The 16683-nt window shown below is 43.8% G+C and overlaps 1 protein-coding gene across 1 annotated transcript in view; it reads left to right on the top strand.

The window, feature by feature from the left end:
• The window catches only part of ITGB3 (integrin subunit beta 3), an 80416-nt gene that overhangs the window by 16874 nt on the left and 46859 nt on the right, over positions 1-16683 (top strand). Inside the window, exons 2-3 of the mRNA XM_020997757.2 lie at positions 3712-3797; positions 14858-15053. Coding sequence (XP_020853416.1) covers positions 3712-3797; positions 14858-15053 — 282 coding nt within the window. The remainder of the gene's footprint in view (positions 1-3711; positions 3798-14857; positions 15054-16683) is intronic.

Below are 16683 nucleotides of genomic sequence, written 5' to 3'. Positions count from 1 at the left end.
CAGAAGGGCTATTGTTGTTGGCCTTCCTGAAGAGATCCAGTGACATCACGAAGGTGATGTCTTGACTTGCACTTGAACTAGAGTGAGGCAGAGCTGCACAAAGTTGTCAGCCTTGCTCTCTCCTCCAGAGTCTGGCGGCAAGACAAAGGTCAAGACAACCGGCAATGGCCAGGATGCAGTGGGTGACCTTGGACTTTCTACGTTAAAGTCTTTCGCAGGTGTTAGTTTGTCTGAGGCAACACCCATTCAATTACCAGAGGCTAGGTAAGAATTGAGACAAAAGACGGCCCAACTTTCCTCCAGAGTCATTAGAGTTCAGTGGCAAGACCAGAAAGGCAGTTACCCAGGGGGGAGCTTCATGAAGATTCCGTAAGGGGAGAAAGAACATTGAGGCCCTATAGTAGTAGAAACTTGAGTTACCTTGGCCACCTGTATTCTTTACATATGTGCCTCACTACCATTATACTCTGTAACCACTTTTTTCATGTGTATTTGTGGAAGATTGTGCCCCAGGTTTATTGAGGGGGGAAGGGATGTTTTGTAGCTACTATTCTGACTATGCCATCTTAATAAATGCCTTTGCTTTGATCTAGTTGCATCTCCTGTATGACTGTTGAGGGGGAAGATAGACAGTGAGGGCTAATGAGCTATAGCAGTATACACAGACTATAGCCCTTAGAACCTGAGTTAGCAACTGCCCATTAGGCCACCCAACATGCTGGATTGAGTGCCATGTTGGAGTGGTGGTCCACAGGGAGTACTACATATAGAAATATTAATACATATATGGTGCCATATGCTTTTCTTGGAGAAGTTTGACACCAACTTTATAAGCTGCAATTTCATTTACGAGATAGAAAATCATAGACTTTGATGTTGGAGGTCAGAGATAGGGAGCTGGACTCCAGAGACTGGCAATGGGGTGTCAAATCCTAGAGTTACAGAATATTACAGCTGGAAGAGACCACATGATCACGGTATAATCTGTGGCAAACTCTTCATCTTACAGGTGAGGAAAGTAAGGCCTGGATAGCAGAAGTGACTTGTTCTAGTTAGTGGTATTCAGTTCTCCTTGGTAAGCTTTCTGTTCTACCTCTTTGCTAATGTCCTGAACTGTGCTCATGTGTAGGAAGAAGGATTTCATAATTTTCTAGTAAAATGGACAGAGAGACTCTATCTTTTCAACCCAAGGACTATAGGAGACACTGGGAAAACACGTTGACATCCAGGAAAATTCCTCCGAAATGGGAGGCCAAGGAGCTCCTTACTTAAATAACCAGTCAGAAACTTGGCTCTGAAAAGTGGTTGACCCTGATAATTTTTGTCTTCATTGCTCAGAAGAGTTCTTCATTGGGACATGGAGAAAAAGCTAATCTCCCTTAAAAAGGAAAAAGGAGATTTGCTTGGAAGAAGCTGGTTTGATTGAGTTAAGGGTCTACTTAGTACAAGGCACAGTACAGTGCTAGTCACTCCATATACAAAGCTAGATGTAACACAGGTCCTGCTCCCAAGGAGCTTACAATCTATATTGGAGATGGCAAGGGAAGACCAAGTACATAAATAACTTTGGTTTGAGGGAGATTGAGATGAGTGCAGGGGAGAGATCCAAGCACAGCACTATGAGAATTTGGAAGTGGGAGGGATCAGCCAGGGGAGCAGATCTAAGTTGAGGAAGAAGGATTTTCCTGAATAAGCCAACTCTCAGTCCCTTTGACCTCCAGCTTAGTACTTCTGGGCCTAATTTGGCTGTCCCACTCCTTCCCCCTGTCATCACTGTTTCTCTGCTTTCTGGAGAGCATTACTGTGGCACCTAACCTTGGAATGGTTAAGCCAAATTCTACAATTTATTCCTTCTTCCTTTGCCCTTTGGAAAAGGAAAAGGGGAGGATGCTTGAGAGGGTTCCAGGAGGTCTCACTTCTTCCCAGCACTGCTTGGACTGCTACTCTCCTCAGCCATAGACTTTAGGGCCTGTTGGAAAGAGCAGGTTTTAGGCCTTAGTAGAACTAGGCAGGTGCAAAGGGTGCAGCTACACTGGGTGTGTTGCCAGCTGGAATGTAGAGGAGTTAACAGTAAAAATAAGGATTTCTGTTGGGGATCTGTAAGGATGTAGAGGGCCACAGGCTGTTCATGAGGTCTCGCTGATGGGCGGAGGCCCCTCTCGGGTGCTGATCTCTGAGCAAAGGTCGCCTGATTCGGTGCTCCATTGTATGGATCTTTAACAATCTTTAACTCCCCTAGTTATTATATGGTCATTATCAGTCTATTCTGGGATTGGAGTCAGATAAGTGGACAGGAAGTGCATGCACTGTCCTTGAGCACAGCATGGGCTATATGTCATTGTAACTTGAGAAAGAGTTGCTGTTATTTTACTATATAAGTAAGTGCTTTGCTAAAAATAAACGGAGTTGCTTCCATCCTGCCTCCTGCCTCATCAATGTGCATTCGAGATAGAAAATCAAGCTGGTCTTGATTCATCAGGTGATTGGGAAATCCTAGGCCCTAGGTAGGCTCTATAGCCAAGTGAACTAGTTGTGCACAACAGATTTCAACTTTTGACTTTTCATTTAAAAAGTGCTTTGCGACATTATCTTATTTGGTCCCCATAACAGTCCCGTGCGGTAGGCAGGATGGGTTTGTTTTTATTTTTTATTTTTTTCTCGCTTGGAATTTTGATTTTGTCTCCATTAGGAATTCTAATCTGGACATCCCCTCTGCCAGCTGCTTGTCTGCAACTTAGAGTCTGCCTGGGACAGAGGCATTAGGTCTCTTTTTCGGTCACAAAGCCACCGAAGCAGTTCTTGAGCCCAGGTCTTGTTGACTTCAAAGGTGACCTCCTCGATACACTGTGCTGTGCTGACCCTTTGAGACAGGCATTATCCCCATTTTTATAATAGAAACTGAGACCCAAAGAGATAACAGTGGCTTTCTCGAGATCATATAACGAGTAAATGATATGTAGAGCCAAGACTTCCACCTAGGTGTTCTGACTCTGAATCTAAGGTTTTTTCTACCATACTGCAAATCAATTCACCTCTCTAGACCTCAGTTTCTTCATCTGTAAAATGAGAGGATTGGGTCAGATAGGCTTATAGGGTTTAGCTCTAAGTTCTATGAACCTTGAAGGGGCACTATTTCCTCTCTTTTTTGTATTTCTGTTCATTCATCACCTCCCTCTAATCTGCTTATTACAGGTCTTTGTTGTATACAGTGTTGTTTTGTCATTATTCAGTTATTTTCAGTCCTGACTCTTTGTGAATCCATTTGGGGTTTTCTTGGCAAAGACACTGGAGTGGTTTGCCATTTCCATCTCCAGCTCATTTTATAGATAAGGAAACTGAGGCTTAAGTGACTTGCCTAGTGTCACACAGCTAGCAAGTGTCTGAGGTCAGATTTGAACTCAGGAAGAAGAAGCTTCCTGGCGCTCTATCCACTAAGCCACCATTGTATACAGTGGGTGCTTGATAAATGCTTGACTGACTGAAAGTCTAGTCATGTTTATTTAGTGAATTTTGGGTTACGTATGGAAGTACTTACGTAGAGGAAGACAGAGCAAGAGATGTGTGTATGTGTGTGTGTGTGCGCGTGCGTGTGCATGAGCAGGGAAGGGGAGAATGGTCTACATCTCTGAAAACTCAAACAGAATGAAACGGTTCGTAATTATACATGAGGCCCCAGCCAGTCTCTAATCCCTTTATATCTTTTTTTTCCAGGGGCCAATGTCTGTACCAACCGGGGGGTGAGTTCCTGCCAGCAGTGCCTTGCAGTGAGCCCTCTCTGTGCCTGGTGCTCAGACGAGGTAAGGAGCAGACATGCCCCCACGCACCTGCTTCCCTAATTCTTGTTCCAGGAGCTGTGTTGGAGCTCAGCTCCCTGTTTTACAGAATTCTAGGGAGAATTCTTCTCATGGAAGAAAATGGAGGCTCTAATTAGGGAATGGACCTTCTCAGTCTTATATAGCTAACTTCGGGCAGAACCATGACAGAACCTAGGAATCAGACTCTAGACTCCACACTTCACACCACCTGGGTTCCCTGGCATTGACTGCAAATGGGCAGTGGTCCTTTCTCTCTTTGGTGACTTTCTTTTGGGAGAGGAAATATGGAGCAAAAAAAAAAAAGGGATGTCCCGGGATCTCCTAAGGAGGAGAAGGGTATAGGGTAGCATTTGGAGGTGGAGCTGCTTGCCTATAGAAATCTCAAGAATGAAGAATGCAGACAAAGGAAGAAATCTACCACGAGTGTTGGGAAGATGTTTAGTCCGAGAGAAGTTGTGGGTCAAAGCTTCTGACCCTGTTGTCTGGAATGGTGAGAGGATTAGCTATGTCTGTGGCAGGGGTGGGGAAGCTGTGGCTTTGAGGCCACCTGTGGCCCTCTAGGTCCTCAACGACGGCCCTTTGACTGAATCCAAACTTTACAGAACAAATCATTCTGGGGCCACATGTGGCCTCGGGGCCACAGCTTCCCCATCCCTGGTCTGTGGTGTGCCCAGAATAGGAATATATCTGAGGGTATGAGTGTTTCTTTATGGCTGGGGCACAGAGACTTGTGGTAGTAAGAAGAGGCTAATTAATGATTCCAGAACACCCAGCAATGCAGAAGGCCCATGATGTAGGGTTGATGATATTCTGACACATTTTCTTCGATGGTGAAGTACGTGTAGCAGAAAGTAAACTGGGTCTGGCATCAGAAGACTCAGGTTCAAATCCTGATTCCAGCACCTCATACAATGCCTGGCACATAGTAGGTGCTTAATGAATCTTTAATGATTGAAAAGTTTACTGATTGATTTTGGTACTCACTCTTGTGTGACGTGGGGTAAGTCTTTTCTTGTCATTATCTTCATCTCCAAAATGAAGGCCAGGACTAACGGCTCTCTGAAGTTTCTTCCAGCCTATACTCTTTTGAACCTATCCGCAGAAGGACCCTGAGCTTTCTGCCTTCTCTCCAAGAACTGGAGCTGCCCCCATTCTAGTTACATCCTCAGGACAAGACTTTCTAACCACTCAAACTAGACTTATCACCCCCTTTTCTCTTCTTCACCCCAAGGTACTTCCTGATGGCCAAGTGGGGACTGATCTCTTCGGAGAGTTTCCAAAAAAGGAAATCTTATTAGGTCTGACCGGGGAGCCAGAAGAAAGAGTACCATTGTATTTATCCCAGAGCGAGAGGACAGCTGGGTCAGCAGTACTTGGCTTTGTCTGCTGGTTTGGCTTCGGTGTTTCTCTGCACGAGTCCTGCTCTGAGATATAGCTCATCTGGGCTGCATTGTCTTAGATGAGCCAATGAAACTTTCCCTGGTGGGAGCAATGCTCTTCTCAGCATCCCTGCCCTGCCCTGCCCTGCCCAACCCAGCCCTCCCCACCATTCCCTTCCGTTCCCCTGTGTTTCATGTGACTCTCCCATTTCCCATTTCAATCTCCCTCCTCCTCTCTGGCCTTCAACTTTTCTTGGGTTTTCTTTTGAGGATTTCACAGTCTGTTTTGCAAGTGCCTCCCACGATGGGATGAGAAAGAAGAGACAGGGAAGGGGAGGAGATTTCAACCTGGACAGTAATTGTAGAAGGAGAGGTTTTCTGTTTTATAAACAACAATAATAGAAATCTAGGATCACTCCTTCATGGCTGAAAGGGACAGCCAAAGTCTGTTCCCTTCCCCTCTGTCCAAAATTAGGAAAAAATAGGAACAGTTAAGGACCCAAAGGAGAGACATACAGTAAATAGAGAACTGGTCTCAAAGCCAGGAAATTCTGAGTTCAAGACCCACTCTGGCTGTGTGACATCAGACAAATCTCTTAACCTCTCAGTGCTTTGTGAAGTTTTCTAAGATAGGAGGGTGTAGAGAAAGCAGGACCTGCACTGGTAGAGGGAGTTCTTTGAACCTTGGCTTCCGTGTATCCTTGAAATCCCAAGTCCAGTCCCTATTCCTAAGGACAAAACAGATGCAGGAAAAGAGCATATTTTTTTGCAGGACCATTCCCTTCTTGCTCCCACCACTCCTACTGTTCTGGGTGGGCATAATCTCTTCATGGGGGAGTTCCTGATAAGGACATGAGGGATGTGGTCCTTAGATAAAGAAACTATTTTTCAGAGATACCAATGAAGGAGACTGGGGAAAGCCTGGCAAATTCCGTGCTTGTGGCTAGGGAATGTTGAGTGCTGGTATTCTGTGAGTGGAAAAAGAGGAGATGAGTTTGTTTGTGTGGAGGAGTCAATCAGGAGACCAGCCAAGAAATTCCCTTGGAAAGTGGAAATGGGAGAATGGTAAATTCTGTGGTTTAGCAAAAAATAAAAAAATAAAAAAATGACTGTCGTTGAGCAAGGCGAGGAGATGGAGAAAGAGACAGAGGGAAAAGGGAGGGGAAGGACAGAGAAAGCCAGGCTTAATGGGGAGTAAAATGTATCAGTGGGAAATATTGGTGGGGCATGGGGGGGGTAGGGAGGGAGAATATATTGTCTAGAGAGACAGGAAGTAGAAATCCAGAATTGTGTCCAGGTAATTCCCTAAGCAGGAGGGCATTCCCTGAGCATGGGCAAGAGTCCCACAGAATGCACAAGCAGGGATGCATACTTCATTTATCATTGCCATTTCTGTGCCTATGGATGTCCAGTCCAGTAGGCTTGTACAACGTCAGGTGTGGGTTTTTTCCCATTTGTCTCCTTGAATGACCCCTTCCCCTCCCCTCAGGAACAGAATGCTTTGGATAGAGGAAAGTGTATAAACCAGACAAGATTAGGGGAGAGCAATCTCTAGTGTTTGTATATTGTGGGTGGAATGTTTGAATGTACACCAAATGACCCTTCAGCCTTTCTGCTCTCCTTGCCATGCCATCCCATGGACTGGTTGAAAGACTGTAAATTTGCCCCCTGCCTAGGAGGAGAGCACACGCTACATTGCCTTTGGGAAATTGCGAAGTTCCTTTAATGATACGGTGGAAACAAAGGCCCATCTCTTTAATACCACCATTCTACTGGTCTTGCTCTGTGGCAGTAAGACACACAAAAGTCTCCAAAGATTTAAAAATGAATATCACTCAGAAAGTAACGAAAGGGTACATGGTGGGTAGGAGCAGGCTACAGCTACAACCAATGGGAACTTCAAAGAAAAGAAGTAAAAATACATACATTGGGAAAAGGAACAGGCTAGTCATAAGGCAAAAATAAGGGATGACTCCGGCTGTTTCCTGTTCTAAAGAAAACTCTTGGTTGAGAGTCAGAAGACCTTATTTCAAGCTCAAGATCTGCCACTTGGTTATTATGTGAACCTAAATCAATCATTTGGGGGCAGCTAGGTGATACAGTGTGTAGCTGCTGGGCCTGGATTCGGGAAGACCTGAGTTCAAATCTGGTCTTGGACACTTACTGGCTGAGTGACTCTGGCTGAGTCACTTAACCCTCTTTGCCTCAGTTTCCTCATCTGTAAAATGATCTGGAAAAGCAAATGGCAAACCACTGTGGTATCTTTGCCAAGAAAATCCCACAGGCAGTATGGTCCATGGGGTCATGAAGAGTAGGATATGATTGAACCAGGATGCTTCTCGCCTCATTAATCCTATTTACAGATGAGAAATTTGATGGGGAGGTCCAGTGATTTATTCACAGTCACCTGGTAATTGAGTCATTGGAATTGAGTTTGAATTAAGGTCTTCAGACTCCCAGCTAAGAGTTCTTTCTTTAGAACATGTAGTAGGGTGTTTTCATTTATCTTTGTCATATGTAGGTCTATATCCAGTCCAGCAGGCATGTGTGACTTTAGGGGTGAGCTTTTCCCATTTATCTTGTTGAATGACTTAGACATCATTTCTTTCGCCTCCTTGTGATTCAGTCATCTCATTTGCATCATGGTGGTGGTGGTAGAGAAATAATGCCCCTATCTTCCATCCCTTTCCTACTTTCTATCCCTTTCCTGTTTTATACTACCTCTTCAACCTGAGTGGTTAAGAAATATGGCTTTTTTTTTTTTTGGTGGGGGAAGGGGAAGGCAATCAGGGTTAAGTGACTAGCCCTGGGTCACGCAGCTAGTGTCTGAGGTCACATCTGAACTCAGGTCCTCCTGACTCCAGGGTCAGTGCTCCATCCACTGCACCATCTAGCTGCCCCTAAGATGACTTTTCTAAGTAAGAAACAACTAGATGGTCTAGTGAATAGAGTGGGAACTTGGAGTCAAGAAGTCCTTAGTTCAAATTCTGCCTCAAACACTGGCAGTGTGACCCTAGACAAGTAATTTCACTTCTCTCAGCTTCAGTTTTCTCACCTGTAACACTTACCTTATAGAGTTGTTGTGAGGATTGAAGTCCTTTAACTTCTCTCAGCCTCAGTTTCCTCCTCTGTAAAATGGAGATGAGCAGCTATGTGGCACAGTGGATAGAGTGCCTGGCCTGGAGTCAGGAAGACTCTTGAGTTCAAATCTAGCCTCAGAGACTTACTGTGTGACCTTGGGCAAGTCACTTACCCCGTTTGTCTCAGTTTCCTCCTCTGTAAAATGAGCTGGAGAAGCAAATGGCGAACTTTGCCAAGTAACTTTGCCAAGAAAACTCCAAATAAGGTCACAAAGAGTCTGAAATGACTGAAAAATGACTGAACAGCAGCAAAAATGGAGATAATATTAGCTCTCCTCACAGGGATGTGACGATTAAATGGGATAAGTTATCATTGTCTTCTCTATTAGAATGTGAGCTGTTTGAGGCCAGAGGCCACATTTTTGTCTTTCTTTGTATCGCTAGCACTTAGCAGAGTGCTGGGAGCAGAGTAAATAAGCATTTAATAAATACTTATGGAGTGACTGAGTGACTGCTGACGTCACTACCTATTTGGTCTAAGGGCTGTTAATGAAAGCTGAGTTGTGGAGTGGCCTGGTGTATTCCTGACCCCTGACTTCAGTGACCATGAGAAGAGCCACACAGGGGTGGGAAATAGTTTTTATGTTTTAGTGTTTATATCTCTGAGGAAATTCATGACAAACCACAAGGACCAGACCCAGAGTCAAACATGTTGGCTATACTTCCTTGAAAGCTATCACTTTTGGAAAGAGGAACTGGTCAGCTCCTGGGTGACCGGTCCTACCCTGCCCCCTCCAGCCTTCCAACTTGCAGGCTTTTTGTGACTTGGTTGTTCCTTGTGGATTTCCCCAGTCTCTCCCTTCCCTTCCTCTCTCCAGTAGGCAGCTAAAAAGAGCCCTTCCCACCTGCCGCCTGGCTCGCCTATTTTTTGCCTTTTTTGGGATAAGGTTCTCCCTCTGGGGCCTTGTGGGCAGCTGGAGTGTGTGATAAGGTGGGCTTTTTAAAATAGAAACAGGGTTGGGAAGAGAGGGGGGGTGGACAGAGGGAATTTGCAGTCAGTTAGTCAGCAGGATGTATTAAATTCTTACTGTGTGCCAGGCACTGTGCTAAAGTTCTGGGGATATGAAGAAAGGAGAAAAAAAAGCATTTCCTGCCCTGAAGAGCTCAGTCTAATGAAGATGACTGCATGCAAATACTCCATATACATATAAGATAAATTAGAAGTAATATCAAAAGGACTAGCAGTGAGGGGAACTGGGAAAAGCTTTCTGAAGAAGGGGCGATTTGAGCTGAGTCTTAGAGAAATACAGGAAAGCCAAGAAGGCGGAGATGGGAAAGGAGAGCATTGCAGGCCTGAAAGCAGGGTCATTGAAGGGAGAATGTGCACCCAGAGCTGAAATACCCTGTGAAATTTCCTCTCATGTCCTGGTCAAGGGTAAGAGGCAATGGAATTTAGGAGAGGGATCCTTTTTGCTTCATATGTTAGACATGAAGTGCTAGAGAGGGTATTTGCTTTTTTTTTAAACTCAATTTTATTTTCAGTTCCAAATTTTTTCTCTCCTACCTCCCTCTCTCCATACTTCCCAACCCTCCCACTGAAAAATAAGAAAAACCAAAACCCATTACAAATATATATATAGTTAAGGAAAACAAATTCCTTCATTAGCCACATGGGAAGGGTATTTGAAATGCGACCATTCTGGTGCCTGTTCTTATGCCCCAGTGCTAACCATGATGCCCAGTCTTACAGAGCTGATTGGGGGGAGGGGGAGAGAGAGAGAGAGAGAGAGAGAGAGAGACAGAGAGAGACAGAGAGAGACAGAGAGACAGAGAGTAATGGATCCTAGCTTCTGCAACTACCTTTCACTTCCTACCTAAGCCCAGCTTATTTATTCATTTAACTGAAAAGAATTTTAAAGGGCTTATTTCTGTAGTATTTAAAGCACTTTCCTCACAGCATCTGTATGAAGTAGGTAGTCCAAATCTGATCATCTTCATTTTGTATATGAGAAAGCTGAGGTTAAAAGATGCTACTTGCTACTGTGTTATAGTGATGAAAGAAGAGAAGGGAATTGAAAGAATGAGCATTGACAAAGAATGATCTATTAGTTGCCAAATCCATTGCCCCTCTCTCAATCCTCATTCTCCCTGATCTCTCTGCAGCCTTTGACATTGCTGATCACACTCTCCTCCTGGATATTTTCGTCTCTCTAGGTTTTCCAGACACCACTCTCTCCTGGTTCTCCTCCTACCTGTCTGACCGCTCCTTCTCTGTCTCCTTACCTGGATCCTCCTCCAGAGCCCACTCTCTAACTGTAGGTGTCCCTCAGGGTTCTTTCCTGGGCCCTCTTCTCTTCTCCCTCTATAATACTTCACTTGGTGATCTCGTCATCTCCTATGGATCTAAATACCATCTCTAGATGGATGATTCTTATATCTACTCATCCTGCCTCAATCACTCTGCTGACCCCCAGTCTCACATCTCCAGCTACCTTTCAGGCACCTCAGACTGGATGTCTCGTAGACATCTTAAACACAAAATGTCCAAAACAGAGCTCTATCTCCCCCCCCTAAACCTTTCAGCCCCCTTGTCCCACCTTCACTGTTACTGTAGAAGGTGACTATCATCCCAATCCCTCAGGCTTTCAACCTAGTAGAATCCAGTCCTGGATTCCTCACTATCTCTCACTGTCATGAAAAGTGCTGCTATAAATATTTTGGAGTACATGGGCACTTTCTTCTTATCCAGGGCTTTCTTGGGGTACAAGCTCAGTAAAGGAGTCTCTGTTTCAAGAGGTATGGATATTTTAGTCACTTTATTTACATAATTTCAAATTGCTTTCCAAAATAGTTGTCACAGCTCCATCAGCAATGTATTAGCTGTACCTATCCTTACACAGCCTCTCCAACATTGACTATTGCTCTTTTTGTCGTTTTTGCTAATTTGCAGGGTGCGAGTTGAAACCTCACATATACCTTAATACAGATATGGGATCACATTTCAATTTAGATTTATCTTATTATTAGTGATTTGGACCACTTCTTATGTCTTTGTGAATACTTTGTAGTTAAGAAGAAGAGGGAAAGTGATCTATTTGTAGATGATATGATGATTTAGAGAATCACCAGAGTGGTTAAGCAACTTGCCCATGGTCACACAGCTAGTAAATAGCAGAGCCAGAATTTTTCCTTTAAGCCTAGCATTTTAATAATTATATTGCCCTTCTTCATTCTTGGAGCATCTGCTACATGCAAGACACCGTGCAAGGTACACTAGGTAGGGGCTAGAAAGTTGAATAGTCCAGAGAAGTTGATTTAGGTCAGAAGTGCAATAGTCAAAGTTTTAAAATTTTTCTGCATTTTGGCTTTGCAAGGTTACATGGAAACTAAGCACTCTCCCAACTTCTTGCCATTGTTACCTAGAAGGATGGGCAAAAGAGTGAATGGGGGTTCACTGGGATCCTACATTTCATGGTGTAGTGATCAAGCTGACTTTGCAGTCCAAGGACCTGGGATGGAATCCCAGTAAATCCTGAGTAATCTTGGACAAGTCATTGAACCTCTCCGCGCCTCATCTGTAAAATGTGCATGATTTGTCCTGGATTAGGGGTTCTTAATCTGGGGTCCATGAACTTGGATTTTAAAAATATTTTGATAACTGTATTTCAATATAGGAATATATCCTGTGCCCCTACAGTATGGCTGATGGTCCCTGACCACCACCCCCTGAACCACTGGGGGAAGGCAGTCAAAGGAGAGGGATGACATAGCAATTGGACACTGAGGGTTGGTCAGAGGAGGATCCAGGAGGATTACTGTGTGAAGAAAGTCACCAACCAGGCCAAAGCCCTGGTTGTCCTGCCCTAGTCTTTTGTAGCTTTGGTCTTTTGGTTCAATATAATTAGTTTCCTTTGTAATTTTATTTTTTTGTTTTAAAATATTATCGAGAGAGGGATCCATAGCCTTCACTAGACTGTCAGAAAGGTCTATGACACACACAAAAAAGTTAAGATGGTCTAGAAGGTCTCTAAGGCTTATCCCAACCTTGAATCCTGTCATCCTATGAATAACTATCAGTAACTAACAAATGACCTTTGACAAATCACTGGATGTTCATGGGTCTCAGTTCCTTCACCTGTACAATGAGCAGCATTAAATTAGATGATCTTTAAGGTTATTTCTCCTTCTAACAACTTGTGAATTCATTTTGGGGGAAGAATTTTGCCTACTTCTCCCTGACAGATAATTATAACCTTGACCTTGACTCTTTTTCTGGGTCTTCCCCAATATAGTTTCTCCCAGTCCTATCCGTTTTCCTCCTTCCTGCTCCTCTACATTGGTCCTTATGCTACAGAGAAGCTAAATGAGATTGATATCCTGTAAAGGTAAAGGCAATTAATAATGATAATAGCAATAATATTAAGAATAAAAATGATAGCTAGCATTTGAATAGTGCTTTAGGGTTGCAAAGTGTTTTACAGGCATTATCTCATTTGTTGTTCTCTATAACCCCGTAAAGTAGGTGCTATTATTGTTGTTCAGTCACGTCCAACTCTTCGTGACCCCATTTGGAATTTTCTTGGCAAAGGTACCAGGGTGGTTTCCATTTCCTTCTCCAGCCTATTTTACAGTGGGGAAACTGAGGCCAACAGGGTTAAGTGACTTGCCTAGGGGTCACACATCTAGGAAGTATCTGAGGCTGGATTTGAACTCAGGAAGAGGAATCTTTCTGACTCCAGGCCCAGTGCTGCCCAGGTTCTATTATCCATACTTACTACTAATAAACCTAGGCTCAGAAAGGTTATGTGCCTTGCCCAGAGTCAAGCAGTCAATATGTGCCAAAGGCAAGACTTAAACCCTGGTCTTCCCAAACTCAAGGCCAGCTCTGTCCATGATTCCATTCTGTCTCTTATCCTGGGATATATGGCTATCTAGTTTGTAAAGAATGGAGGAGAGGAGTTTGTATAGGTAACTATGTCATAGAAGGGGTTTTCCAGTTTTTTGGTCAGTTACCCTCATGCTGACATTTGGTCCGCATGGATGTGCTCTAATACAGATATGGGCTCACATTCAAGGAAGGTGAGAGCTGGAAGGGACCTTAAAGATTTACTCCCCTCGTTTTATAGGTGAGGAAACTGGGGTCCAGACAGAGGGATTTACTGGCCTAAAGTCACATACCCAGTTAGTGCTAGAGCCTTTGTTAGAATGTGGGTCTTTTGCAGAACTACAACTAAAAGTTCTTGCTTCTATAACAAATTCAAAGGGGAAAATGGCAGAGCAGAGGATAGTTGGCCATGGGGGAAGATATCAGGAGAGGGGGCAGCTATGTACCAGAGAATCTGTATTGTGCTCCTGTAGTATGAATGATGGTCTCCAACCTCCCCCTACCTCCAACCCCCAGGAGAAGGTGACCAAAGGAGAGGTGTGGGATAGCCATTGGACCCTGGGGTGGACCAGAAGGAAACGAGCTATAGTAGCTCACTGTATGAAGAAAGTCCCCTTACCTATATTGGTGCTCTGGACCAAAGCTTTAGCTGTCTTGCCCTAGTTATAGCTTTGGTCTTTTGATTTCTAGTGCATCATCCTTTTTAATAAGCCATGCTGCCTGCACATACCTCCCCCCACCCACATCCCACATGTAGTACACACGTGCCATTGAAGGGATTCCCTTAAGATTTAATGGGTGTGTGTTAGGATGCCTAAAAGTGGGATAATTGCACTTTGTCCCTTTTTAGAGGGAAGAAGGGAGCGTTAGAGATCTCAGCCCCCAGGTCCTCAGATTAGTGATCTGATATGCATATGTGCCCAGCCATCTTCGGGCAGGATACTGTACTCTGCAAACATGTTCCCCAAAAAGCACTGAATTTGAGTCCAAGAGTCCCAGCTCTGCTTCTTCATGTGTTTATGATCTTGGACAAGTCATTGAATCTTTTTGCTTTGATTCCTCATCTGTAAGATAATAAGATTGGATTAGACCAAAGGTTCTTAGCTCTTTTTCTTTTTCTTTTCTTTTTCTTTTTTTTGTATCATGAGTCTCTTTGGCTGTCTGGTGGACTTTTTCTCAGAATAATGTTAAGTGTTTAAAAGTGTATGCAAAGGATCACAAGGGAAACAAAGTATACTGAAACAGTGATCAAAATATTAAAAAAAAATGTTCACAGGGGCAGCTAGGTGACGCAGTGGATAGAGCACCGGCCCTGGAGTCAGGAGGACCTGAGTTCAAATCCAGCCTCAGATATATAATACTCACTAGCTGTGCGACTCTGGGCAAGTCACTTAACCCCAATTGCCTTACCAAAAAAAGTCCACAAAGCCTAGGTTAAGATCCCCTCGGACTAGATAATGATTGAGGTCTCTTCCAGATGGATATCTATCATCCTTTAATTCCATCCATGCACAGGCACCTCCTGTAGCTTTTTTGTTAATTCAGTTTATCTGTTCTTTCATTGAGCCTCCTCCTCCACTCTAGTGTTCTAATGTGTCTTAGAAGACAGTCAAAGCTGTGCTGAAGAGCCCTGAAGGAAGAAGGGGGTTGGCATTGGCTCTAGCCCAAAATTTGAGTCTGGGGGCTGCTATCTTCTAGGACCTGGCTCCAGGCTCTTCCCGCTGTGACCTCAAAGAGAACCTGCTGAAAGGAGGATGTGCACTTGAATTCGTTGAATTTCCGGTCAGTCAAATCAACATCCTGGAAGCTAGACCTCTCAGTAATACTGGTTCTGGAGATACTTCCAAGATCACCCAAGTCAGCCCCCAGAAGATTGAGCTTCGACTGAGGCCAGGTAAGACATGGGAGGGAGCCTCCCCATCCCATTCAGGTAAACCCTGAGCAAGCTATGGATACCAGGAGCCAAGGAGTTCAGGACAGGGATTGAGTATGAGGGATACAGTAATGTAAGTGATGGAAAATTAGACAGATGGGTAGGGAATGGTGGATGGTGGAGAAGAAGTAAAGAATTATGGAGGAGTAGAGATTTGGGGATGGAAGATGAGGATAGAGAAAATGAGAGGCAAGGGATAGGGATATATCAGGATAGAGGGATAGGAGGGGTCAGGATAGAGGTTAAAACTGCCCACTTGAGAACACTGAGTTGAACTTTCTAATCAAATCAATAATGTACCAGGGAACTATGTGCTGGGCAATGAGGAATGTCCAAAGAAATAGATAACAAGATCCCTGTTGTCAATCAGTTTATAGTCTAGTCTTGTTTGACTCAGGTTCTGGGTTCTGGTTGGTGATAGACAAGACAAAGAGGAGAGATCAGAGTCTCTGGAGGATGGAAAGTGGGGGAAAGAGGAGGGAAGAATGTAGAATGACTGGAGAAGAAAGGATAAGAAACATGAGGAAGAGAACAGAGGATCCTTAGAGATAAGCAAGAGGACAGAGTACCTACAAAAGGCATGGTTGCATCATACTTCATGAGGCATGGAACTGAAACACTACATTGTATAGAATCATATTATAGGCCCTTCCAAGACACAAAGAAAGAAAAGAAAGGGTCCCTGTCCCCAGGGAAGTTATAGTTTCATTGAGGAAACAATATACACTTACCTAAAATCATGGAGAAGCAACATGGTCTAGGGGAAAGAATACTGACCTTGATATCAGATAAATCTAGGTTTGAGCTCTTCCTCTGCCTTTAACAGTGTAACTCTGGACAAGTTATGGCCTCTTTTTCCAGCCAGTCAGTCATGTCTAACTGTCCATGATCCCATTTGGGGTTTTCTTGGCAAAGATACTGGAGTGGTTTTAGTAATTTCCTTCTCCAGATCATTTTACAGATGAGGAAACTGAGGCAAACAGGGTTAAGTGACTTATCCAGGGTCACACAGCTAGTAAGTGCCTGAGGCCTGATTGGAACTGATGTATTTCTGACTCTAGGCCTGGCACTCTATCCACTGTGCTACCTAGCTGCTCCAACAGGAGAAACCGGGGTTCACATTCCCTCACCATCTAGCTGTTTGACCCTGGGGAAGCCAATCTTTCTGGATCTCAGTTATCTCCTCTGTAAAATGGGGATGATATGGCTAGCATTTTCTATTTCATACAATTATTAGGGGAAAACTGCTTTGTAAATTGTAAAGAACAAGGTAAAGGGAGTGTTATCAAATGTGAATAGCAGAGTACATCAGAAGTCTGCTAATTGGGGCCATGCCCAATGCAGCAATCCCCTCTTTAAAGTCCCTTAAAGATAGTCAACATCCTGCTTCATAAGTGTGATGGATAATGACTGAGGAAACAATTCAAGCTCTATGATTTATCAGCAAAACAGGCATAATAAATGGTTCCATGGACTTCCCAGTCCAAAGACCTTGAATACATAGTGAGACAGATTTTTTTTCTATTAAAAACAATTTATCAAATAAGACCAATTAATTAAAAGAAAACAATTAACCAGGACACAAACAAAA

The sequence above is a fragment of the Phascolarctos cinereus genome, unplaced genomic scaffold (assembly GCF_003287225.1).
Source record: "Phascolarctos cinereus isolate Bilbo 61053 unplaced genomic scaffold, phaCin_HiC Scaffold_5;HRSCAF=322, whole genome shotgun sequence".
Lineage (NCBI taxonomy): Eukaryota > Metazoa > Chordata > Mammalia > Diprotodontia > Phascolarctidae > Phascolarctos > Phascolarctos cinereus.
The sequence above is the reverse complement of the archived record's forward strand: the minus strand, read 5'-3'. Positions and strand labels throughout refer to the sequence as shown.